Source organism: Carassius auratus, chromosome 38, assembly GCF_003368295.1.
Source record: "Carassius auratus strain Wakin chromosome 38, ASM336829v1, whole genome shotgun sequence".
NCBI classification, from domain to species: domain Eukaryota; kingdom Metazoa; phylum Chordata; class Actinopteri; order Cypriniformes; family Cyprinidae; genus Carassius; species Carassius auratus.
Window position 1 is genome coordinate 5,357,935 of NC_039280.1, and position 27,838 is coordinate 5,385,772.

General features: G+C 35.9%; 1 protein-coding gene across 1 annotated transcript; it reads left to right on the plus strand.

Moving 5' to 3' along the window:
- Positions 1-344: 344 nt before the first annotated feature.
- Positions 345-27,626, plus strand: tasp1 (taspase, threonine aspartase, 1). The gene is made up of 14 exons (XM_026223583.1): positions 345-538; positions 941-1,140; positions 2,012-2,079; positions 2,755-2,823; positions 4,855-4,975; positions 5,560-5,644; positions 8,423-8,502; positions 9,821-9,912; positions 13,468-13,641; positions 14,953-15,031; positions 18,878-18,988; positions 21,095-21,202; positions 22,391-22,464; positions 25,697-27,626. The coding sequence occupies exons 2-14, from the start codon at positions 1,011-1,013 to the stop codon at positions 25,787-25,789; spliced, it is 1,284 nt and encodes a 427-aa protein (XP_026079368.1). The 5' UTR covers positions 345-538; positions 941-1,010; the 3' UTR covers positions 25,790-27,626.
- Positions 27,627-27,838: the final 212 nt, after the last annotated feature.

Here is a 27,838-nt window from a genome sequence, read left to right on the forward strand (position 1 = left end):
TATACATTATTTTTCATACTCATAGTAATTAGTATTATCTTAAGTAACTCTATGTTAAAAAATATATATAATAAAAAAAATCTATCTATCTATATATATATATATATATATATATATATATATATATATATATATATATATATATATATATATATATATATATATATATATATATATATATATATATATATATATATATATATATATATATTTAATAAATCAAAATGAGCTTTAATGTCTGTGTGTTGTCCTTTTTTTTTTTTTATATGTGATAGACGCAGTGCATGGCTCTGCCGCTGGTGGCCGCTGCTGCAGTCACACGGTCACATGTGCAACTGAACCAGGAAGTGTTTTGGTGTGACGCGAGCACATGCGCCGCTTATCGTCACATCATATCACAATCATGCGGCAGACACACACGTACACTCATAATTTAGTGCAGTCTGTATGTGTGTTTTATAAGTAGAGATACCGAGCCGTGCGTAAGACTGTGGAGATGTACGCTATTCTTACGTTTGCACCTGAGGTCTTCACGAGAGTGAGTTTGGCTATCTTTATCCTTTCATCTGTTTCGTAGAACTGAATTTGTCAGTAGTTTATGCATATAACAAGAGCATCATCGGAGTTTAATACTGATTTTTGAGCAAACAGTTAGTTAATTGGTTAATTATGTCCCTGGAAACACGTTTCTGATTTGAGTATTACTTTTCAAAGTAACAGTCTAGAGATGAAGAGGGAGATTTAAAGGGATGCATTGAAACACAAGGAATCTGTCATTGTTGTTAATGTCAAGCTGCTTATGTCATTATTACTACCAATTGAGTTAGATATAATATAATTACCTTTATAAATGAGTTGAATTCTGAAGATATTATAACTCTCTCTTTTTAAGTAAAATCTGATAATAACTCACTCTCTGTCTTTCTGTCTTTGCTCTCAGGACTTGGAGAAGTGTTTTGGAGTTATGAGTGAATGATGGGTCAAAATGCAAGCCACACTGAATACGGGTCATGGAAAATCTAGAAAACTCGGCAGATTGCAAGGAGACTGTGTCTCCACTAAACAATTCAGGGTCTACAGTGAACAGCCCCGTCCCCTGTCATGATGGCAAAGCGGTGGGGTTTGTGCTAGTGCATGCAGGTGAATGTGTGTGCCTTTGGAAATTCTGTAAAAACGCTTCTCCATAGTACATTTCTGTTTAAACTTGTGTTTTGGCACAGTTGCTTGTTGAATGAGCAGTGGTCTAATTTAGGCTTGTTGATTGATCTCTGTTTTATATGTAGATTTCCTAAAAAGAGTAGGTCACTGGAAAATAAAAATATGTAATTGTTTATTTACCCTCATGTCATTCCGAACTAGTATGATTAAAAGATTTTAAAAAAAAAATTATAATAAATGCATATAACAACACTTCATAATGACCCTATCTGTCAAGCACTGAAAGGGACCAATAACATTGCATATGTACCATGAAAGAAGTCCATAAGTGTTGTGCCCTGTATTCCAAGTCTTCTGAGTCATTCTCCTTTCTTCATATTTAAAGCAAAATGCCACATCCAGGTACAACATACTTGAAATGATAACCTTTGACATTAATGACAACAATCCTGATGAATGACATTTGACCTGTCTTAAATTTCAGCCTATCGTATAGACCTGAAATATAAGTCTGTGTGCATGGTACTTTTTCTAGTGTTTTTGTACTTTCTACAGCTTGACGGGGGTTACTGTGAACTGTCATTGTATTGAAAATAACAGAAAAATAAATGGGTTTTGAATGACATGACGTTGTCTAAATACCGACTCTACTTTTCTGGCAGATTGCTTTTTTTTAATGCTTAAGATGAAAATGAATAGATCATAAAGACTTTGGTTAAAACACAGTCTGAAAACATTTGTAAGAAAATAGCTTATAAACAAAAGCAGAACTACAGACTGTTAACAGCTGAAGAACCTCATTGTAAGAAACAATCTGAATGCATTTTATTTTTGATGATTTTTACCTCCTCAGGGGCAGGGTATCATTCAGAATCCAAAGCCAAGGAATACAAACATGTGTGCAAGAGAGCGTGCCAGAGAGTGAGTTGCATGTGATACTTCATTTAAAACTTCAGATTCTGCTGTGAGCTGTAACCTTTCGATAGCTCTGCCTCTGACGCCGACAAGACGTCAATTCAATGATTTAATCAGTTTGCATTCCCAGCTCAGTTTGCATGATTTTCTGATACAGATTGTGGAATGTTTTTAAAACAAAGATGCACACTTTTTTGCTGAATCTTACATTGCCAAATACACTAAATCTAAGATATGCTAACCAAATTTTAATCGTTACTTGCAGCAAACAGTAATGCATAGGTTGGCAAGCTGCAGTGAAATGCTTTTCCCCATCCAAAGTGCTGTGTAAAGGATCAAAAAAGAAGGGATCAGGCTCAAATGAAACACCTGTGCCAGGGAATTTGAGTTATGTGTTGATAACATGACACCAGCAGTGGCCCGAGCTGCTGCCTGGTTTAATATACCATTCCACACTCTCTGCTTGAAGCTTGTCAGGTGGAAATCACTGCAGCTTTATTTTCTTTTCAAGCTGTTTGTATTGGATTATCACATTTTTATGTTTTGTATATATTAGTTTAGTGCAATCCTTTCTGCATAAAGCATACTGAATCCTAAGTAGAACAAAATGCACATTGAGTTGGTTTTAGGAATTGGCAGACATGGGGTTGCTGTCATCACTTGTGATTTAATGTGTTTCAGGCTGTGGACAGGCTCAGAGCTGGAGGATTGGCGCTGGAGGCCGTGACAGCAGCTCTTATGGAGCTAGAGGTGATAGCGGATCACAACAAAACACCAACTCAATTAGAACTGGATAGAGCCTCTCAGAAAAATAAAAAAAACATATGAGAAAACATTTCAGATATTAATTGGATTGCATGGAATTCAAATTCAACAATCTACCGAATGTTTTGGACTATAAGTCGCACCTGAGTATAAGTCGCATCAGTCCAAAAATTCATCATGACGAGGAAAAAAACATATATAGACGGTTTCAACGGCATCAACATAAACAAACGTTAATGCGCGTGAGCGCTTTTGTGGACCTAACTTAACTTCCGGTAGACTCCACATAGAATCAATAACAACAGTCAAGTCCCTCTAGAGTAGATATTTTTTGATAACAAACAAAATATGTTTGCTGCGTGGATCAGGCGGACTTAATGAAAATGCAAATTCATTCTTTACCAGCAGGAGATGTTTTAAAGCATAGACATAAAGCGCGAGAAATAGAGGTTTCCCCAGTAACAGCTGTAAACGAAGCAGAGCTGGTACGCTCATACGCTGCTATCAGGCATATAACATGCAAGGGTAACACTTTAGAATAAGGTTCCATTAGTTAATGTTAGTTAATGTATTAATTAACATGAACAAACAATGAATAATACATTTATTACTGTATTTATTCATCTTCGTTAATGTTAGTTAATGAAAATACAGTTATTCATTGTTAGTTCATGGTAATTCAAAGTGCATTAACTAATGTTAACAAGCACAACTTTTGATTTAAATAATGGATTAGTAAATGTTGAAATTAACATTAACTAAGACTTATAAATGCTGTAGAAGGATTGTTCTTGCTTAGTTCATGTTAACGAAAGTAGTTAACTAACATTAACTAATGGAACCTTATTGTAAAGTGTTACCCATGCAAGTTCTACTTCAGAAATACAGCGATATAAAAACACCTGTGCCTCGCTTTGATATTTAAACATAAATGTAAGGAATTATTATTATTAAATGTGCAGTACGTTACGTAATGTTACGTTACTCATGTTTATTTAACAAAGCCTTTTTGAAAATCGATCAGTTTTAAAATTGTGGCGAGTCTCCAAAAATAAATAAATGTATGGGAAACACATCCCACAGCACAACCACTTGAGCCCAACTTCAGTTTACTCATCACCTTGGCTTTAACTGCGTTTGTAGATGGCACCGCAGCCAGACCGATATACACAACACAGACCGGAAGTTAACTTAGGTCCAGGCGCGTGCGCCCGATGAAACCGTCTATAAGTCGCATTTATTTAGAACCATGAACCAAGAGAAAACATTACCGTCTATCGCCCTTTGGCGGCTGTAGACAGTAAAGTTTTCTCTTGGTTCATGTAAAATAAATTTTGATAATTTGCACCTGACTATAAGTTGCAGGACCAGCCAAACTATATATAGTTTAACTTTTATTTGTGACCCTGCTTCAAAAGTAGTTAGCAATGCATATTACTTATCAAATACAACTTTTTGATATATTTATGATAGGAAATTTACAAAATATCATCAGAGAACATGATCTTTTTTTAATATCCTAATGATTTTTGGCATAAAAGAAACGATCATTTTGTCCCATGCAGTGTATTTTTTGCTATTGTTACCCATGCTTCTTAAGCCAGGGTCAAATTTTTCTATTATACCTTTAAAAAGTTTTTTTTTTTTTTTTTAAGTATAGCATTAGTTCGAATAATTTCATGTCATGTCCTTTTGTAATTTGTTTTATTTTCCAAGCATTTCTATCAATTTATTTTTTTATATAATAATTTTACTACGTCAATTTAAACTATTTCAGTTAATTGTCAAAAAAATTAATTTAATTTAAATATATTTTTTATTAGTTTTTTAGTTTAGGTTTACAAGAATAACGCTGATGCCAGTTTATCAGCTGAAGAACCATCTTTCATACCAGTATATACCTCACAGCCTGATTTTTCCCTGATTAAGATCTATGACAGACTACACACATTTCTACTTGTTCTACTCATCAATGTTTCCTGGCTTTAAAATGTCAAGGTTGATGCTTATTTACAGGACTCTCCGTTTACCAATGCGGGTACCGGTTCCAACCTAAACCTCTCTGGTGAGATTGAGTGTGATGCCAGCATCATGGATGGGAAGTCCTTAAACTATGGAGCTGTTGGAGCCTTGAGTGGTGAGTACTTTTAGAAACAATGCCAGGGCTGGTTGGAGCCTTTTATCGTGTCAAAAGTGCTATTCGAATTTCAAAACAAAATAAATAAAAGCCAATTTCTACCCTCCTCAGCCTTTTCTGGGAATGTGGCTGAATGCATTTTGTACATGCAAGAGTGCAAGGTTAAAAGACATCAATTTTTATTTATTTATTTTTTTTATTCATACTTTAGATGGTAAATGTACATATTATAAATAAGTTAGTTATGCTTTTGGTCTTTATCTGTGGCGTATGTGGTACATTTGAAACAAGCGCAAAACAGGATTGATTCTACCCAATAAACCTGTTGCCATGTTTGTTAAAACAAGCAAAACACAATTTAACACACAATGTCTTGAAATATTCTGCTCATCTGCATAAAATATCATCTAGTTTCACACTGATAATAATGCAGTGTTGTTTTAGAATGCTTTTTTTTGGTGCAGTGAACTCCAATGAACTGCATTATTCTTCAACAGATGCGCATGTGAAAGCCAAATGGTTTCTTTTACCATATTTAAAGCAGTCTTGAGTGAAAGTGATACTAATGCTGCTCTTTCTATCAGGAATCAAGAACCCGGTGCTGGTAGCCAGAAGACTGTTAAGTGAAACTCAGAAAGGGAAGTTATCAGCTGGCAGGATCCCTCCCTGGTGAGCCGAGCTCTCTGATGTTGGCTTTCTGGCTATCAGCTTAGACATGTAGATGGACTGGCATACTTTATTGATGCATGAGGGGAAAGCAATGTTTAAAACAATTAACATCAGCATATCAGTCGCAGTATACACAGAATACACTATTATACATGAACGTAATGCAGCCAGAATTAATAAACTTAGTGCATGACAATAAATTGGCATTCTGACAACTGTAGCAAGTTTATTGTCTTATCTATAGGAAATAAGTACCATTCATAGAATAAAGCGTTCTCTATAGATTAAGTGGCCCAAAAATATTTACTCATCCCTCATTTATGAACACTAAGACAGGATTTAAAATAATTGTTTTTCATTTGTATGTATAAGTGTATTTTATTTAGGGCTGCAAAAAGATTAATCACATTCAAAATAAAAGTTTGTTTACATACTGTATGGGTGTGTACGGTTTATATGTATATATAAATACACACACACACACACACACGTATACAGTGCCCTCTTCCGTTTTTTTGTTGTTGTTGTTTTTTTTCATATTTGCCACACTTGAATGATTCAAACTAATTTTAGTATTCTACAAAGAAACAGAGTAAATACAAAATGCAGTTTTGAAATAACAATTTCATTTATTAAGGGAAAAAATATTTCCAAACCTGCCTGGCACTGTGAAAAAGTAATTGCCCCCTAAATCTAATAACTGGTTATGCCACCCTTTGCATTAACAACTGCAATCAAGCATTTGTGATAACTAGCAGTGAGTCTTTCACATCGCTGTGGAGGATTTTTGGCCCACTGTTCTTTGCAGAATTGCTTTACTTCAGCCACATTGGAGGGTTTTCGAGCATTAATGGACCATTTAAGTTCATGCCACAGCATCTCAATCAGATTTAAGTCCGGACTTTGACTTGGCCACTCCAAAACCTCCTTCAGGATTGTCTGATAGAGTGCAGAATTCATGGTTCCATCAATTATGGCAAGTCATCCAGGTCCTGATGATGCAAAGCAGCCCCAGACCATCACACCACCACCACCACCATGTTTGGCTGTTGGTATGATGTTCTTATTATGAAATTCTATGTTGGTTTTACACCAGATGTAACGGGACACACACCTTCCAAAAAGTTCAACATTTGTCTCATCAGTCCACAGAATATTTTCCCAAAAGTATTGGGAGTATTGTATTCTTTGTAGTCAGCAGTGGCCTTTGCCCTGGAACTCTCCCATGGATGCTGTTTTTGCCCAGTCTCTTTCTTATTGTTGAATCATGAACACTGACCTTAATTGAGGCAAGTGAGGCCTGCTGTTCTTTAGACGTTGTTCTGGGTTCTTTTATGACCTCCTGGATGAGTTGTTGTTGTGCTCTTGGAGTAATTTTGGTAGACCGGCCACTTCTGAGAAGGTTCACTACTGTTCCAAGATTTGTCCTGTGGATAATGGCTCTGACCATGGTTTGCTGGAGTTCCAAAGCCTTAAAAATGGCTTTATAAACCTTAGATCGCGGCATGATGTGTTGCATGCTTCACTTTGTCAGACAGGTACTATTTAAGTGATTTCTTGATTAAACCGGTTGGGCAGTAATCTGGCCTGGGTGTGGATAGGGAAATTTAGCTCTGCTTTCTAAAATAATGTAATAAATCACAGTTCTTTCAGGAATTAACAGGAGGGGGCCTTAACAAATAAAATCGTCATTTAAAAACTGCATTTTGTATTTACTTGCATTTATTATTATTTTTGTAATAATAAAACTTGTTTGATGATCTGAATCATTTTAAGTGTGACAAATATGTGAAAAATAAAAATAAAAAAAACAGGAAGGGGGCAAAAACTTTTCATGGCACTGTATATCAAGAATGTTAGATGTGTTAGATTTATATCTAAAATATTTATATTTATGTATAATATAAATTCTAAATCTTACACACACACACACAAATAAATAAATATATATATATATATATATATATATATATATATATATATATATATATATATATATATATCATTTTCATCAAAAATTTCAAACACTCGATTGACATTATGAAGTGAGTTTGGAGTAAAAACGTTATTAAATGTGATATTTTCACGTGTTCTCAGATTGAGCAGCATTTACTGCACAGAGCCATAGTTCCCTGAGAAGATACGCAAACAGCTGTCATTATCGTGAATGATTTTGTTGATTTCATAATTTTACGATTATATTGTCTGCGATTTATGAGCATGATTTTGCATAGCTCGTCAGAGAACTATGGCTCTATGTAGTAAATTCTGCTCCATCTGAAAGCAAGTGATGGAGATTTACTACTAATCACAGAACTGGCTTTACTGACAAAATGTACATGACAATCGCGAATAATCACGTTCAATTAATCTTGCAGCCCTAAGATACACACAAATAAATGTAAAATATATACATATATGTGTGTGTCTTTATATATACATAATAAATCTACACAGTACTCACACATAGTATGTAAACATGTAAACTTTTATGTTGAATGTGATTTATCGCAATTAATTATTTTTCAGCCCTAATTTTATTCATGGGATGGCAAAGCTGAGTCTTCAGGGTAATCTGATGAATAGAAAGTACAGAGTTAAAGTCTTTATTGTCACTTTTAAAAAGTTTTCATTTCTTTTAAAGAAATTAATTTTGTTCATATAGGTAGTCCGTACAATGTGTATAGTGTTAAAAATTAAGGCAGGAAACATTCAAGAAAATACAAAGCATTGAACTGTGATGAAGTTGTTCTTACAAATAAATCACATCTTTGTTAGTTTTTTAGTGGGCAAAGGAGCAGAACAGTGGGCCATAAGCCATGGTATCCCAGCATGCCCTACAGAGAAGATGACCACCAGTGAGTATCAGACTACCCAGAATCCTTTTTCAGCTTCTGCTGTGTGAAGACTGCAGATTTACTTAATTACTTAATGAATTACTTAATGTTATGTATTACAATTCTGAATTTTATTAAGCCTAAATAATAGCATTATGTCTGTTTTGGTTTTGTGTTATTTTTATTTAGGGCTATGCAATTAATTGCATTAGATTGTCATGGACATCTTGTCAGGTGAAGGAGATTTACTACTAATCATGGGACCGGCTTTACTGACGAGATGCACATGAAAACCAAATGTGATTAATTGCACAGCCCTATACAGATTATAGTTTATTAAGTCAGTCATTGTTGTAATTGTTCAGAATTTAAATTGATCGCAGCAATGATGTAATGTGAATTCTGAAATGTGATTTGTCTTATTTCAAACAGTAGTTTGCATACTGAATTATGATCGTTCCTTTTATATATTTAACCATTTAGCCACATGGTTATTAAGTGTAGCCATCTGAAAAAAATACACCCACTAATCCTCAGTGACAGTGACAAAGTAGCTCTAATGCAGCATTTTATTGCAAGCCCTTGTATTTCCTTCAGGGAATGAACATCTAGTTCTTATTTTCCTTTAACACAGGTTTTATTGAAATATGCTTGATGACGAATGGCTTGAAAGCTTTCTATGTTTAGGCTTTTACCAAAACCACTGCCTTTTATCAGATGTAAGTCTTGACGGTGGCACAAAATGATTTCATTGAACAATAATTAGCAAGTAGGGCATGTGATCTCATTTGCTGGAGTATTTTTAAATCATTGACTCAAGTGTTATTTTTACCAGCTCTAATTGCATTCCATTAAATTTAGCCAAATGACTTAATCGTGCCCATTTCATTGATTCGTTTTCTTTGATTAAGAGATTTTCACAGGAGTGGAATGCAGCGCTTGGTAAACAATGGCTTCTATACTTTAATAGAGGGCTCCATGCCGACTCCCAGTGTGTGTGTCGGACTGAGATAGAGTGTGTGTTGATCTGATGAAATGATCTGATGCCAAAACCATGAGCTCACTCCAACACATGTCCCATTATTTAGGGAGACTTTGAGGATTTCAACCACATTTCCACCAACAGACTGATTTATTATGTGAATAAAGACTCCCTCGCCAAACACACACCCTTGCTGCACTGTTATCATGAAGAATAATACTAATAATCAAAGCAATAAGGCCACAGAAGCAAAGCAGTTGTCAGCATTTAGTGGGTCCTGGCACACACACAGTTTTTTGGATAGGCAGTAGAGTAACATCTGTTATTGACTGTCACACCTTTTTCAACACTTTACAGAGTTCAGTTTGTCAGGCTACAAGAGGAACAAAAGAAAGATGGAGCTGGCGGAGCAGGTTGAGACGAAGAGAAAAAGACAATCGTGTGGACATGTGAGTGCATCTAAGTCACTGCAGTCCATATTTGCTATTACATGTACAGTTAGTTATGTGTGGAGGACCAATGAGATTTCTGGATATGCTGTTGAATTTTGGCATAGGCCCTCTCACTGATTAAAAAAACTAAATATGCGAGTTTCTCCTATAAATGCTCCATGATCTATAGGTTTCCACCCTCCCATTCAGTTCAACACATTTAATTAGGTCTAAACACAGTGCAGCAGAGGCATTTGCTCTGACATTATTACTTGACTGATAACAGGATCTGCATCTGTTCAGTCCTCTAATTCAAAACCACCACATATACCCAGAGGAGGAAACCCGTCGGGTAATGATGACCTTGAAGGGGGGCGTGGAGACCTCAATTACTCACAATCACAGGAAACACACATATGTATACTTACTGCACTGCTGACATGGCACTGCACACAAGGAATTTGACTTGGGTGACACCGTTCTCTGACGATTTTTTGTAGCTTCTTGTCACTGACCTGAAAAGATTTCACCAGGTAGACATGAAAAGAACAACTGGAAAATATATTTTTAGCTATTTCATTCGGGGCAGTTTCAAATGCATTGTTAATTTTAACGTTTTTTTTTTTTTTTTTTTTAAGCAGGTTTATATATATATAGGTGTATATATATATATATATATATATATATATATATATATATATATATATATATATATATATAGGTGTATATATATATATATATATATTAGTATATATATTAGTATATGTGTATATATATATATATATATATATATATATATATATATATATATATTAGTATATGTATGTGTGTATATTTGTGAATTAATTTTAATTATTTAAAAAGAGGCTATTTTCCATCTGAAGACACTTGACCGAATGTTAAAAAGTCAACCTAAAAACCAAAACTTCACGTTGCTCCAAACCTGTAAAAGTTTCTTTCTATAGTGGAACTTAAAAAAAAAAAAAAAAGAAGATATTTTCGTCATAGGGAAAAAAATGCTATGGAAGTTGATGGCTACCACAACTGTTTGGTTACCAACATTCTTTAAAACATCTTGTTTTGTGTTCAGCAGAAGATACAAATTCATGTAGGTTTGGAACAACTTGAGGTTGAGTATATAATAATAGAATTTTCATTTTTGGTTGAACTTTAAGTTCTCTTTAAGTATAATATCCCTGCATGGACCATTTAAATCTTATATTAAAGAAGCTAAAAAATAAAGGTTTTGGTAATTGGGGTCTCCTAAATGTTACAGGAGGTTTAAGACAATCGTTGATGTGGTATGAGACCTTGGTGCTTCAGCACCACCTCACCCCGCCGCCCTATTGACGGCACCCACATCTTGAAGTTATTTCACCGAATTATTTCCTGTAATGTGCTTGAACATGTTAGCATCTCTCCTACTTTTTTGGTAGATTTTCAAGGAAGCGATTTGACAGGTACACATGGAATGCAGGGGTTGAGGGAAAATGGGTTCCAGTGCAGATCCATCCACGATGTGACGCTTGTGTGGTCCCGATGAGAAAGCGAAACATGGGTCACTCCAGGGTCATTAGTTGCAAATTACAGTGTCTGAAAATGTGGGCGAAAATGTTATTCGACAGGAGAGACAAATAGGTTGCGGTCTAACTTGGTTTGGTGTACGCGGTATTCATGTTCGGTGTTCAAACCTTGTAAGGTTTGTTTTAAAGATAGCATCGGTTTGAAGTAAGTGATTGCTGTTGGCTCTTTTTGCATGAATGATCTGTGCCACTGGGATGCCACATGGTCTTTCTTCCTTCAGTTCAGTAAAGACTTTTCTCCAGAGCTATGCATTAAATGGTCATTAAGATAACAACACATCCCCCAGTCTCCTCTCAAGTGGCCTGTGGTTTGTTTGATTTAATAAGTGCCATATTTATTGTTTTACTGGAGATGAAATGCATTTGTATCGCATGGATAGCCACGGGTCTATGGGTTCTCGCTCATTTTTAACGCATTTAAAGTGCTTCGCAGAACTAAGATGTAGTTTCTGTTATGTGGGTGGGTGCTCGTGCTTTGTAGAAACATAGTAATGAAGGTTTCCCACAGTTTTGAGAAACTTGGGAATATTAGGGACTCTTAGAAAATATTGTTTTATATCTAACCTGGAGTTCTTGAGTCTTGTTTAGATTTTTAGAAGTTCACACGCTGAGGGCTTTTGAGAAGAAAAGTAATTACTGGATTTGCAGAAGTTTGCAAGATTCATGGAAAGGTTTTTTGTCTTAGAATAGTTTTGCAAAAACCACAAATGGCCAGGCATAAACTTGGGGTAAAAGGCAAGGTGCTTAAAAATCATTTGGGGTTTACCTAAATCTTTTCAGGGCATATGCCCCGGAAACCCAGCCCCAATGCCGCCTATATTTTCAGACTTGGAAATGTCATGAAATGTAGCGCCTTAAGTATTAATAGTTACTGTCAATTTGAAGTATTGTTAAAAATTAGAAAAAAAATGGCATGACATGAAAATCTGCCTGAAAAGTCTTTAGGAAATGGAGATTAAAAAAAAATCCAGTAATTGTGAGCAACTGGGAATTCATTGGTCCAAAAAATATGGATAGTTTATTTTTTGTTTTACAGAAAAAGATGACAAAGATGAAAACATTTCAGCTTCTCTCAAGTCAGTTGAAGATTTTAACCAACTTGCTTTCATGACACGTCACAACAGAGACAAAGCAGAATCATTTTTTAAGACATAAAGGTTATATAAACAGCTACCCATAAAAGATAGGAAAATTGATGCTCCCCTTTGGAAAGGTCTGTGAGCAGATGTTATTCTGGAGTTGATTTTGTCAGATTTATCGCTGATTGTGAGATCAATAATAATAATAACGTTCTGTTTTTGCCTGTTTGCTCATATTTTAGAAAGTTACTGCACATAATAATCAGTCGAGGTCTGAAGAGCTGTAGCCCAGTAATGGCACTCTGTTCATGGGAAGATGGAATAATAAATTATAAGTCATCCTGTCCCCTTCCGCAGTTTCTCAAGAACGGACAATTTGTCAAACAGCTCTACGAGTCTTTCAGTCCACATCAACGCTCTTTCCAAAGTACACAGCAATCAGCAAATGAAAACAGTCCTTTAAAAATGACCACTTTACTCATTCTAAATGAGAGCATGAGGATCATTTTTCAGATGCTGATATGTAATTGGACTTTATTTGCTCAAGCTAGATAGCGACATGTATTACAGTTCCCAGCTTTGTCAGAAAGTTCAAGTTTGGTTATGGTAGCCAGCTGGGTCTGAAACTTCATTAGACAAGAAAAAAACATTGCAAGAGAAGCAGTGTTCAATGTGTTTCAGTCTATTATTATTCTGGGCTTTGGAAATGTGCCTTTTTTGCTGTTGCCAGTAACCGCAGCCTCTTTGTTCCTCTTTTTTGGCCCATGGTTTAGCATGAAGATACATTGACACTTAACATTTATTTTTGATTTCACTTTGTAAATGAGCTCAGGATGTCAGACTGTAGAAAAGTGCTGGTTAATTTCTGTGTGTGATAGGAAATTCTAATTGAATGTCAATTTTGTGCGCAGGAGAATGATTTTGGTGGCTTGGAGCCAGTAGGAGACATAATGGTGGATGGTGAGGAGAATAACTCTGCCTGTCTGGACACGGTTGGTGCGGTCGTGGTGGATCGGGAAGGGAATGTGGCATCTGCGGTTTCCAGCGGAGGCCTGGCCATGAAACACCCGGGTCGGGTGGGACAGGTGACCTGTGATTCGCTCCTTAGTCTGAGTGTATTCTATTTAATCATGCTATACATTTAAATAAATAAGCATGTCAGTGATATAGTAGTTAATAGTAAAAATTCATATTTATTAATAATACTATAATGTTATAATTGTAATTACCATTAATAATGTCCATTGGTTCATTCATTGATTTTCATAATTAAGGCCTATTCACATTGAGCAATTTTTTTAGCACAACAAAATTTGAAATAACAATGGATTATTACACTACTGTTCAAAAGGTTGGGGTCTGCAAGATTTTTACAAGTGTTTTATGCTCAAAGTTGCATTTTTGATCAAACATATAGTGAAAATCTTAGTAATTACTGATAACTAGTCATGTAAACTATGAAATTGTAAAATATTGTTACAATTTAAAATAACTTTTATATTCTGATATGCTGATTGGGTGCTCAAGCAACATTTCTTATGCTGCATAGAAGTATTGATTTCTTAAAGACAAATCTTACCCCAGACTTTTAAACTGTATTGGGTAACACTTTACAATAGGAAACACACATTCACTATTAACTAAGAGTTTACCTTGAGCAAACTCATAATTGGCTGCTTATTAATAGTTCATAAATTAGTTTACTTTTACAGATAGAGTAGGGTTGCAGGATCTAAAATGTGGTAATGCAGGATAAGGCATTAATATGTGCTTTTAAAGTACTAATAAGCAGCTAATATGCTAGTAATATGCATGCTAATAAATCAGCTTGTAAATAGTGAGAATTGGTCCTTAAAATAAAGTGTTACCCAGTATTGAATCCTGCAAACATTTGCACTTAGTAATAAGTGTAATACGGTTTGGAAAAACTTAAGTTTTCTTTAAGTATAATAACGCTGCATTGACCATTTGGATGCTAATAAAAGATACTCTTAAGCCCGTTCGCACCAAGAACGTTAACTATAAATATAACTATAAAGATAACTATAAAGATAACTATAAAAGTAACAATATAAGTGTTCACATCCGTGAACGAGATCATGTGTTTATTCACATGCGTCTGCCGCCTTAAATTCTTGAGCTCGTTATAGCAGGATGGATTCTGATTGGCTGTCAATGTTTGTATCGTTCATCAGATGAAAAAAATAGTTCTGAAAATTATCCCAACGATATCGTTTCTCTGTGCCTTTATCGTTACAGTTGTAATATGGACTCTGATATTCTTTAAAATTGCGAACGATTTTTAGAACTATATCTTTATCGTCATCTATAAAGTTATCGTGCTTGGTGTGAACGGGCCTTTATTCAACATTTTTCTTCAAATGTTTCTGTCTCAGGCTGCTCACTATGGTTGTGGCTGCTGGGCTGAAAACGCCCGTGATGTCAGCCTTTACTCTACAGCTGTGAGTACCTCAGGTATCAAAAACACATATTAGTGTGACATTACTGTGCATTTACTGCTTTTTGACCGGTTTTACACAGCTTCAGTCAACCGTTAATGGGTCGTTGTTTAAGAAATTTGTGCACAAATTCAGTCCTGATGAAAATATCTCATTTGTAGCTTTCTTTTGCCCTAATTTAGATGTCAATCTTCTCCTCCAATATCTTAATGCCATTAGCCGGTGCTTAGTCGGGACATATATCAAGAGCAAAAAGGGAAGTTTTCTGCTTTAGTTGGGATTCCTGCTGTGAGCCCAAGGCCGTGCTCTTCATGCTTAAACTAATGATTTCTGTCACATGAATAAAACTATATTTTCTCTCTATTATCTGTGCCCAAGTCAGTATGCCACAGACATGATTCACATCTCCATACAACACATGCAACCACACATGTCCATTGTGCCCATAGAGGATGTCTTGATCTCTTAAAGCAATCATAACATAAGACAGATTTTTGTTCATGGCTAGACTTTTGTGTATTTGAATAAATATTATTATGTATTCACTTCAGGTCAAGATTAAAGTAAAGATGAAATCTGTGTTTGGGTTTATACGTCATATCACAACACATCACTTATTTTGATGTGAGTTAATTGAAGTTGTTTTATTTTGTAATAATATTTTACATTAATGTTTTTGCTTTATTTTTGAATTCAGTCTTAAGTGGCGTGACTTAAGTGATGTGACATACAGCCAAGTATGGTGACCCATACTCAGAATTTGTGCTCTGCATTTAAGTGCATTCAAAGCAGTGAACACACACACTGTGAACACACACCCAGAGCAGTGGGCAGCCATTTATGCTGTGGCACCCGAGGGGCAGTTGGAGATTTGGTGCCTTGCTCCAGCGAACCAAAGTCGTGGTATTGCAGGCCCGAGACTCGAACCCACAACCTTAGGGTTAGGAGTCAAACTCTCTAACTATTAGGCCACGACTTCCCTTAGTGAACATAAGAGACTTGCTTTCATAAAAACAATCTTTCTGACCCCAAGCTTTTGGACAGTGATGTTTATTATAAATCATTATGTGTAGCAATGTATTATACCATAGCTGTCTCTTATTTTGATGGGGCCGTAAGGGATTGAATTATATGTGCACATACCTGATATGGCCATGGTGAGTGCATTGTGCAGTACTTTGAAGTTAAATGTATTCAACATTTAATTTATTCCATCTCCCGTATTCTGTGCAGTAAATTTGGACTTTGTTAACCACCACGACATGGTACAATAACCTTTTCCGCATAACTGCACCTGTAACTTTATTATAATATTTCACAAGGAATGGCGAAGCTTTCAACAACCAGACACCTTGTAAAAAAGCTCCACTTAGCTTTGAATTGTCCAACTGTAGCTTCTGTTACTATGCTTCTCCATGCCAAAAGAGTGTTACACTATGATGACGGCCATATTTCTTTTCTTTTCCTTCATCCTTTGTCCTGCGGCACCCTTGTGTGAAAGCACCTTTGGCCTGGCCTGAGCCCTGCAGTGAAAACACACCTGGCCCATTGAAGAGAGACTGGGATTCATTCAAGCTTGGCATGTTGCACAGGGGTGCAGCATGTATGACCTCCCCTGGTTAAAAGAAAAAAATGTTGGCCGTGATGTTGGTCACATATAGTTTTTAAGAGACTCTGCTAAGTCTTTTGCTGCCTAATTGTAATGTCATAAAAAAAAAAAAATTATCAATTATCAAAGTTTTTTTTTACATTTCTATACATGCATTTATCAAATGCTTTTATCCAAATTGACTTACAGAGCATTCAGGCTATAATTTATTTTTTTACCAGTATGTGTGTTCCCTGGGAATTGAACCCACGACCTGTTGCACTGCTAACACGATGCTCTACCACTGAGCCATAGGAACACAATTTTTATATAATCTTTCAATTTCTTTTTTTGATTTTAATGGAAAATATTACACGGACATGTTCTTGACAGGTTTCGTGATTGCTTGATTCAACAGGTCTGAAATATTACGAGCGCTGTTTTACATGTGTGCTCCCTGTTGACATTTTTACTTTATAATCACACAAACTCGTGCAACAGGCACGAAACTCACATTGTGTTTTGTGCCTCTTTGTTTTTGATCGTCCGCCATTCCGAAAACAAAAGCAGAATCACACATTTTATCACCTTCTCCCCCCATGGCCATTTCAACATGCATTTCTCTTTCATCCTCCTCAAAATTGAAAACGCATGGCGGTGAGGACAGGCTGTTCGAATGTGCGCTCCAGCGGTGCACCTGCTTTTCATTTCCCAACTTAAAAGGCGTTCCTATCAAAAGGAGGAGAAAAACATTCATTCTGGCTTCAAACTGACACAAAGAGCTTGCTTTCTCTCAGGTCAGCCCTGTTAGTCTCTGCAGCGCTCGCTGCGGTTTCGCTGAGGGCAAAAGGCGAGTCGAATCTCTTTCGCTACGTTTGCCTGTTTCATGCCATCTCTGGTTTGTTGTGTTTTATTTACTTTCCACTAGAAATTGAGTTTGCACTATCATGGCGCTGTTTGCTTGTTAAATTAACTGTTAACTTGTGGTATTGTTGCCAGTAACGTCCATTTCTCCAGAGAGAACGCGAGGGTTTACGGTAACTTGAAAATAGTGAGCCAACGGTGGAGCCAGTCGTTTGTTCGTTCTTTTGTTAAAACAATAAAAATAGAAGAACAGAAAAGAAATGAGCATCTAATTGTCATGGCAACAAACCCCGCACATAGTTTTGTTGTAGTTACCTGATATTTTACGAGGCCCACGTTTGTGTTTACAGAAACAACATGGCTATTTTCTTAAGGCTTTATGGTTTCTTAGGCTTGAGCGGTTGCCAGACGTTTTGTGTTCAAGGCATTTCTTTACACTCCCTCTCTTTTGAAAACTGGCTTCTGTACACGTTGGCCTTTGAAAAGCAAATGACTGTGACAGTCTTTAGTGTTTTGACAGTGAGATGAACCGTTTTTATACATTCTTTTAACTTTGTTCCTGTGGGGACACCTGACCTGTCAAACCTTTGGTTTTTATTTATTTATTTATTTTTGTTGTACATATACAGTACTTACAATGTACCCAATAAAGAATTTGTAGTACAAAATAACTACATGGGTTAATGTTAGGTTCAGTGGTAAGTTAAGGGTTAGTACCTACATTTCATTTAGCTGACGATTTTATCCAAAGCGACTTACAATTGCTATATATGTCAGAGGTCGCACGCTTCTGGAGCAACTAGGGGTTAAGTGTCTTGCTCAGGGACACATTGGTGTCTCACAGTGGATTCAAACCCGGGTCTCTTACAACAAAGGCATGTGTCTTATCCACTGCGCCAAGACACCCCCACCCCCCCATAGTTATTGTACTATTATTGTACCACCTCCCATTATTATTGTAATAGTTATAGTTATAAACACATAATATGTACTGTACATGGAACAGAAGGTCGTGTTACATTTGATATCTATATATTATTGTAGTAAATTATATATACATACATATAGACATATACATATATATATATATATATATATATATATATATATATATATATATATATATATATATATATATATATATATATATACATATATACATACATTTTTCCCCCAATTAGATAAGAATTAGAGCACTTTCCATTTAAAATATAAACACAAGTCAGTTCCCAGTCAGTATGACAGTAAGATTTTCTGAAACGCTATGAACACAGACAAACTGAGTGATGCAAACAGTGAAACGTCTCAGTGCTTTTGGACAAATAAATCAGATTATGCAATTTGTTGTTTTTTTGTCAAATAAAAGTAAATACTGAATTATTAAAATGGGTGTTGTCTGTACTATTGCAGGCTCTGGAGAGCATCTGATTCGCACCATGTTGGCCAGAGAGTGCTCTACTGCCATGCAGGCTGAAAACGCACACCAGGCCCTACTGGAGGCTATGCAAAACAAATTCATCAGTGAGTGACTCTCAGAGACTCTCTTGTTTTCATGTTTCTCTCTCTCTTTCAGCAGGCTAGTGTCACTTCACCACAGTATGTGACAGTAAGAGCTGCTCTGAGCTAAAACTGAACAACAAAATCATTAACAACTTGCTTGACTGGAAATGAGCACGACAAAAATTCAGCAGCCACAATGTTTTTTTCTGTTTGTTTGGATTTGGGGATCAATAACATTCTTTTGAATGGGCTCCACAAGTTTTTGGTTAAATCATATTTCTCTGGCCACAGTTATTTTCAGTTGCCATAAATACTCTGTTGACAGGGCATTTGAAGATGTCGCATGCTTTCATGTTAAGAAGCTTCGCTCATTTTGTTCCCTTTCTGGGCTTGTGAAATCGGGTGACCGCTTGGATTTCTTATTGAATGTAGCACACAAAATACATGTGGGAATATTTGTTGGTTTTGGCCTGTGACCTTTATAGTTTTGTTGCACGGAAATCCACAACTGCGGGAGATGCATAAATCTACATAAATATTCAAAATAAAACACTAGAATATTTTATTACAATTAAGGAATTCATTCATGAGAAAATAAAAAAAATGATTATGTACAATCTTGGATCAATCATGCACCATGTACTAACTATATACAGTGCAATGAGTTTCCAGTGACAAGCAGTTCTTTGTCAGTTGTGACATGGTGACAAATCAAAACCATTCAAAAGTCATAGCCAATCAGAAGAGCGTGTGGGTGAAGTCTCACACTTGCAACAAAATGGATGTTAATAGTTAAATTTATGAAATGTTAATTTTTTTATTTTTTTTTACATTATTTAGAATACCTAGTAGTGACTGATCAATTCTTTGAATCACAGTTCTACTTTCCTATTGGTGAAAATTATGCTTTGTCGCTATAGTCGACTATTAAAGTCACTCAAAATGATATTCGAACTCTAACTTAAATATTGTGCACAGACGTACATGAGATTATCATTAATGCTGTCAGCCGCAAGTTCACAAATAAAAAGCAGTCCAAAAATAGAATCTGTTGTTGATCAACATGTATTGCTGTCTTTGATTAATATGAAAAAGATAGCTTTTATTGCATGTTGTCGTGTCGCTTTGTGTTTTTTTTTTTGACAAGATGTTCATTTTGAGAAAATGACCAGATGGCTATGCATTACTTTTTTTAACCGTATAATTAAATGTGTATTAATTTTTTTTATTTATTTTTTTGAGAAAAAAGAGGCTTTGGAGTGACACAGTGTTTATTCTGTTATACTATTTTACTGCAAGAACCAATCAGAATCAAGTGTTTCTGAAAGCTGTGTAATTTGATTAAACTGTGGGGCTGAAACAGAAGAAAAGAATAAAGGGATTTAATGGAATGTTGGATAAAGATCTATTTAAAGGTGTCTTTTGAAGTGTGGTGTTAAGATGTGTTCTGTGTGAAGGCCATCCAGGTTTTCATTGAAGGGTTTTAATGAGAGGTTTCATAAAAAGAGCTGTGTTCTGTGTAAACAAGCTGAAAACACAACACGATGTGCTAAATCAATAAACCGAGCACCTATATGAGGTGAAATTTGAACTCTTCCCTCCTGTGGATTGATGTTATGCTTGAATGCTTCAAACCTAGGCTCCTTCCAGCACTCCTTTGCTTTTGAGATGTAATCATTTAAATGGGCTTGAAGCCCGTTTTGCAGCTCAAAACCTTTTTTTTTGTTGTTTTTTTCCTCTTTGGAAAAGTATGCATTTCTCAACAGAGTCCCTTTATCAGGGCTCCGTGAGGGGTTACAGAAATAACTAATTCCATCATTAACCTATTAAAGAGCGAAAAGTGGCTCTGCTCCCAATTTTTCTCCTTTGGTTAATAAAACAAAAGCTTTGGAAAGAATAATTGTTTTCAGTCGCTAAGGTTGGCAGGGGAAAGTACGGAAATGTACAGCTTTTCCGCTCATTTCATTAACTTCTCAGAACACAGCATAACTAATAAATCATTGACCGAATCGCTGGATTTTCTTAGATGCCTCCAACGTGCTTTCATTTCTACTTCACATCTAAATAGACTGATTGTAGTGGAAAGAGGGTCATGGTTGAAATGCAGTTGGCTTGTTTGTGTTTAAGGTTCGCCGTTCCTGGCTGGCGAGGACTGTGTTCTGGGTGGGGTGATCGTTCTGAGGTGCTGCACATGTGGAGAAGCCCAGCGCTCTGAAGACATCCAGGCTCTGCTGGGTACGTGCCTCAGCTTTAATCCAATACACCTCACGTCTAGATACTTGTGTGCTCATCAAACCAGAATGGAACAGAATGCAGGGATCTTGCTTTATAATGTAAATAATAATAATACTAATAAAGAATAAACTAGTTATTTTATTTACTTTACTGATATGAAATGATTAATGTTGTTTTGTTTTTTAATCTTATGAAAAAAAAAAACACCTTAATGACCTCAAATTTTACAACAGTTGTGTGTCTGTGTGTGTGTGTGTGTGTGTATACACTTTCAGTATCTGGGAGTTCTTTAAGTATATGAAAGTTTACAGATTATCATAGTTATCGGTTTTTCTATTTTCCTCAGCATCATTGCCATTTGATTGTTAGTAATGAGATCATAGACACTGGGAGCTTTAATAGGCTGCATTTACACTAATGCACAAATGTTTTTCGACATATCAGATGTTTTGTCCTGTTTTAAAAACATAACTGACTGTGTTTACATCAATTTTGTATCATAAAAGTATTGCTCTATTACTTCATTGATGAAGAATCATCCGCGTCTGCATCCCGATGCATCAATGCAACAATTAATTTTGGCATCCCTTATATATATATATATATATATATATATATATATATATATATATATATATATATATATATATATATATATATATATAAAATAAGAAAAAATTATCTAAAAGTAATAATAAAAATAAATACATTTTTTTGAGGGACATCTGGGTCACTGAAGATTCCTTGAAAGCCATTCATAATGTTGCCCCCCTCCACCATTCTTTCTTCTGATGCATCCCTCACCTTCTTGTCTAAAGATGCTGACTGTTTTTCCAGGCTCTTTGTTTAAACATTCAGGGATAAACATGGCAGCTCCCTGCATTCACAAATAGCAGAACAAACAGCTCTCAAAATGTGGTCTGGCCTCAGAGAATAAAGGCATTGTTATGATTACGGCCGACACTCAGTGGAAGAACACATCTGAGACAGATATGAATGTACTTTTCAATATCAGTCTCTGTCTGTTGTGTTGATCAACTGTTCAGCCTTGACTTTAATTTGCAGGCCGACTCTGAAGGCTAATTCACCACCGGGTTCCCTTTGGAGTTTCAAATACATTTTTAGAATAGTGGTTTTCCAGATATGAGTACAAACATAGTGTTACATTCCTTTCTATTTCATTCACAGTGGAATTTCTATGGAGCCATACTACAGAGAGCATGTGTGTGGGATACATGTCTGCCCAGGACAGTAAAGCCAGGGTAAGAAGTTCCTGTATCAGAACTCTTCATCACTACACTATTGACAATGGCCTTTTTTTGCGAGCACACCTTTAGGGTAAAGGGTTTGTTTATTTGTGAGCATTAGTAATAGCAGGGCTTGCCTTTGCAGTCATCACTTTTAATGTTTGTTCATATTATTAATAAAAATTATTATTGAAGTATTACAAAAGTCCTTATGCCCAACAAATGGGCAGTGGAAGAACACACCAAATAGCCACTAATATACTTTTTATATTTTTAGTATACTCAGTCCAATTGTTTCTGGTATATAATGGGTAGCAGTTATTAGGAAAATTAAGCTGTTCAGAATGAACAGTGTTGGATTGTGATGGGTCTTTCTTTCGATGACTCCTTGCAGCAGGAGGACACCATTCCAGAAACATTCCTCTCATTCCTGCATGCATTGTGCCGCTGTGTATGTGTGTGTGTCTGATGAGATGAAAGCCCAGGGCTGACTGGCAGTTCGGTGAGATAGAACACAGTCTGCAGCTCTTGGAGTGTGTGCCGTTTTAACCATTTCTATTTACGCTAGTAGCTCAGAGCACGTCTGGAAGTGTGCATTGACCCGTTTTCAAATAGTCTTTTGTTGGGTTTGTGTTCTGAACAGGGGCTCTAGTCAGTTCTTGCAGGAGCCAGTGTATGCTTTATCCGGTCTATTGTCAGGGCAGTCTGGCTGGAAGGAGAGGATCTCTGTTGCTTCTAGCTCTTTGGCTTTCATGCCTGGCATTGATGAATCTCTTACACTAGCAAGCCTATTTAGCTCCAGAACTTCTAAACCTGTTCTGTTTGCATAATCTGTTAGCACTGTTACAGTGTTGAGCCATAATTTTCATTTCATTTAAAATTTAATTGAATTAAAAATTTAATGACATTTTTTTTTTAATACTTAAATTAAATTGCAGTCTAATTGTAAGATGTCCATCTGTTCCAAGAAGACCTTCAGTCAAGTTTAAATTGTGCACAGCATAAAAAATGATTTCGATACAGTATATTTGTGACAATGAAACTGTACACTTAGGACACGGATGGGCCTCTGTTTTTGGTGCACTGACAAACATGCTATCCAACAGATAGTCTGGAATGTGAATTACATGTTTTTTTCTACTAGAGCAATGGGATGGCAAGATTTCAAACCTTCCAGCTCAATTCCCAAATCTGCACAGATCATGGCTGGTGGAGAGGAACTAGTCTTCTCCTGTACTCTGGTTGACGACTAATCAGTGTCACTGCTCGCTTTTCTATTTTTCCAGTTAGCCTCTCGAAACGAGGGATGGCACATTGTGGTTGAGAACAAAATAGTATGCGAAAACCACAGCTGAAGCATGGTCATTGTCATAGATCTGTTTTTGCACTGCAGCCCCACTTCTGGTTTGAGCATTCTGGTTTTCAGCTCTTTAACACATCATACACGCATTTTTTTTTTACATGGCAATTAAGAAAACATTTTAATGGCATATTTTTGGTCTCCCAAACAAAGCTATTTTCGAATTCTATCTAAATTTTTGGCTGAATCTTGATGTCCATCTTAGTCAGTGAATCTCTGGTTTGCCACACAGAATTGCGTCTAATCTCCAGTTTGCGTTAAGACTTTGTAATTATTTCCAGCAGTGGTAATCCCAACCACATGGGAACCATTTCAGATAAAACACCATCGAGTAGATTGAAACACGTTCAACTTTAAAACACTGTTGTCATTTATAAGAAGAATCAGTCCAATTTAGGCTGGATGATTAGAAGTGAATTTACTTTTCCTTTTCAAAGGTATGTTAAACCGACAAAACAATAAATCCACCATCACCTTTCATGTAGCATGAACTCAGCGGGAATTACATTTTATTTTTATTTTATTTTATTTTATTAGTTTTTTAAGCCACTGTGAATTATTTTATATTTTATTTTATGTATATTATTTGTTTTGATTATGAATTCTTATTGCTTTTTTAAAAGACTGCAAAAAGAATATATAATAATAATAAAAAATTATAATAATAATAAATTCTTGTAGACTTCTATTGGCGGGTAGATCTGAGCCATCATGTAGACTTAGACCAATAAGCAACCACCCAAAGCACCCTGGTAACCATAGTATAGATCAATACATCAATACAAATATGTGCATAATACAAACATTTCTAAATATGCCATTTATTGCACATCGCGATTACAAAATAAAAGTTTCTTAGTATGCATGTGGCCAAATATTACAATTAAATGGATTTAAAAGTTGTTTAATCACACTCTAAATTGAAACGTTACCCTCTGCAATTATCTGATATAATACATAAAATTTATCATGTTAATATTGCATTATATATTTTAGCCGTGTTGTTCAATAAAACTATGTAATTAATTGGTTTTGCTATTTTATTTGAGCCAGTTATTCTTGCCGTTAGTTTATATATAAATATTCATACCAAAGCCTGGTTTTCACTAAGGTCTGTTTGTGATAAAAAAAAATATCAGATTACTCAAATGTGAAAATAATCAGTAGATTACTTGATAACCAGAATAATCATTAGTTACAGCCCTAGATGATTTAAAATGTTTCAAAATATAACCTTATTCTTTTACTTTTTGTGATTAAAAGACAAATATTTTGTCATTGAAAATGTATTAAAAATAGTATTTAAAATGTAGATTCGTTCTAGTTAGCCAAGTATCTGTATTTTGTCTCATCTTGTGTTAAGCTTCAGGTTTTTTTTTTTTTTTTGCTTTAACCCCTGAAACTGTGAATGGAAACGTTGGAAAGCGTTCCATGAGGTATTTATTTGAGTTTTGAATTTTTGTTTCCTAACCTGCCAGTAATCCGCCTGAGCCTGTTCTGGGAAGTCACGCAGAGTGTGGGAGTAAGATATGGATCACTACGTTAACTGACACACACCGATGTGCCGTGAGAGGTCACAGTTTTCCACTGACTTTAACTGTATGCGTGTCCTCCCGTAATGCACCAGTGTTAGTGACAGGTGGCCTGGGGCACTCTGGGATGATACCAGTGCCTTCATTCTCCTAACACATGGGCAGGGAGCTGTCTGCTTCTGGCTCCCTGAGGGCCACTGTCAGAGAACACAACCAGAGCGTGTGTCAGAGGCGCGCGGCAGCTGCCTTTGATTGCAAAGAGGACACCTCACTCCCACCATCCAGCAGCTGTGTGCTTTCCCGCCACACTCATTCTTGACCCTGTAAACACTCTGTTTCTCTCTCTGTTTGCCAGACTCACATATCCAGACTTCCTCCCGGGGCGGTGGCCGGACAGTCACTGGCAATCGAAGGTGGAGTTTGTCGACTCGGGACCGTGAGTGACTGAAGCGGTGTGAAATCATCCTCTATTTCTGTAGCAATATGCCAGCGCCGGGATCTTCATAGAAAGAGCTTGACGTTGTGTCATTGTTGGACACAATCAGAAAGGGACAAAAAGGTTGCAATATGTCTTTTCTTCCATCTTTTTCTTTCTTGCACAGATATAAGCAAATATATTCATTTATTCACAATGATTCCCAATATTATTTATTCAGTCTTTTATAAAAACCTAACATACTACTTTTGCGCTCCATTCATAGGCATTGCATAGACAGTGTCAACTGTTTTACTGTTATTTGAGAGGGTGGGGGGGGGTGTTAGGGTTAGCAGGGTAATTTGCCTAGGGCGTCTGCTAAGAAAAGGACATGCAAAGTGCACTTCAGGACTAGTGTACTGCTCTGGTTTTAGTGGGCTTCCAAGAAACTCGGCTTCTAGTATGTTCTGGACAAGACTTGATGCTCCATTTCTATTCATCTATGAAACAATATGCACCGTCCTTCATGTAAATAAGCTAAGGGTTGTTGAAACAGGGTGGCCATTGATGTAAACGGCTTAATGGTTTGTTGCTTACTTGATGTTTAATATTACTTTTACTATCATGTTTTTATATATAGCCGAGATGCTTGTTTTGCGCAGAAGTTTAGTTTAGAGACTTTTGAGATTTTTGACGTGTGCTTGACGTGAGTTGCAAATGCGTACACAACATGGCATACAGGATAAAATCCTTTTTGAAATTACAAGAATTGCCTTGTCATTTGACTTTTTTAAAGCTATGTATAGCAGTTCAGTTGGATGATTTTGTCATTTACTCGTTCTCATGTCATTCCAAACTGTATCCTAGCCATTATTTACCATATAATAAGCTTTAAAACAATTAAAAACCCAGAGTATCATAACAAAATGGTAGATATGAATAGTGTTCTTATGTTCTTAGTCTTAAGAACTTGTGTACAATTCACATAATACTTTGGTGCTTTTATGTCCATTTTATAGCTTAAAAGATTCAGTCCCCATTTGTAAAAACCACATGAAAAATCATTCCATTCTTTTGTTTTTCATGCAAAAAGGTTGTGCAGATTGGAATGACGTGAGGGTGAGTCATTTTTAGGTGAAGTATACCTTTAAAGAGTGGGACTATTCTCAAATCTAATGATATGCACTGTTGAAAAAAAAATTGATTTGTGGTTGTTACACTTTCACCACATTTGATGGCAGTAGGATCTCAGAAAGATCTTCTGATGAGACTAGATGCACACGCACTTTTGCCCAGCGTCTTACTAAGTGCACTACTTTGACTAACTGCACTGCTCATGAGTGTACTAAGAATATGGCGCATGTTGCGTAATCCAAGTATGCATTTCTCTTGCGTACTGTGAGTTCACTTGACCTTGTTTGAAAGCTGCATCGTGCACTTCTGTGGTTGAGCTATATTAACAGGTGAACAGCTTTGTGTGTTTTCTAATGCCATGTGTAGTGCTCAAGAGATGAGACCCCAAAAAGCAAGCTAAAAAAAAATGACTGTTAGTCCATCTTTGAAAATGCAAAATATATTTTAGGTCTGTATTTTATAATGGCAGAAAAATGAGAGGATCTCTAAAATGTATTTATAAAGTACACTGATTCAAATAAATTGAAGGTTATTACATTGTTGAGGGTTTTGCAGTTTAGACTTTTTCTTTAGTTAAAATTCTTGCAGTACTATAAAAATGTAAGAAATATATATGCTTATTTTAGTTTTAAATGATCCTGCATTTATTAATGAAATGTCTGTGAACGTTTCAAACAGCAGATTGTACTAACCTCTTGCTATTGTAATGTTCAATAAAAATGCGAAATGGTGTGCAGTTGTAAGTGCTGATTGATTTATTCATTCATTGACTGCCTATTTTCACCTCTTTTACTTAGTCATATTATTATTATTATAATTTTTGGTGTGCCTCATGAATGAGGGCTCCAGTAATGTCAATGGCATACTTTTTTTTTTTTTTTTTTTTTTTTTTCAAGTAAAATTGGTCCCCCTATTATTGTGGCGGCATGTGAAAATTGTTCATATGTT

Coding starts and splice junctions, on each gene's coding strand:
- tasp1 (XM_026223583.1), top strand. CDS start 1,011: ATGGAAAATCTAGAAAACTCGGCAGATTGCAAGGAGACTGTGTCTCCA. Junction 18,989..21,094: donor TATGCAAAACAAATTCATCA/GTGAGTGACTCT, acceptor TTTGTGTTTAAG/GTTCGCCGTTCCTGGCTGGC. Junction 21,203..22,390: donor AGACATCCAGGCTCTGCTGG/GTACGTGCCTCA, acceptor TTTCATTCACAG/TGGAATTTCTATGGAGCCAT.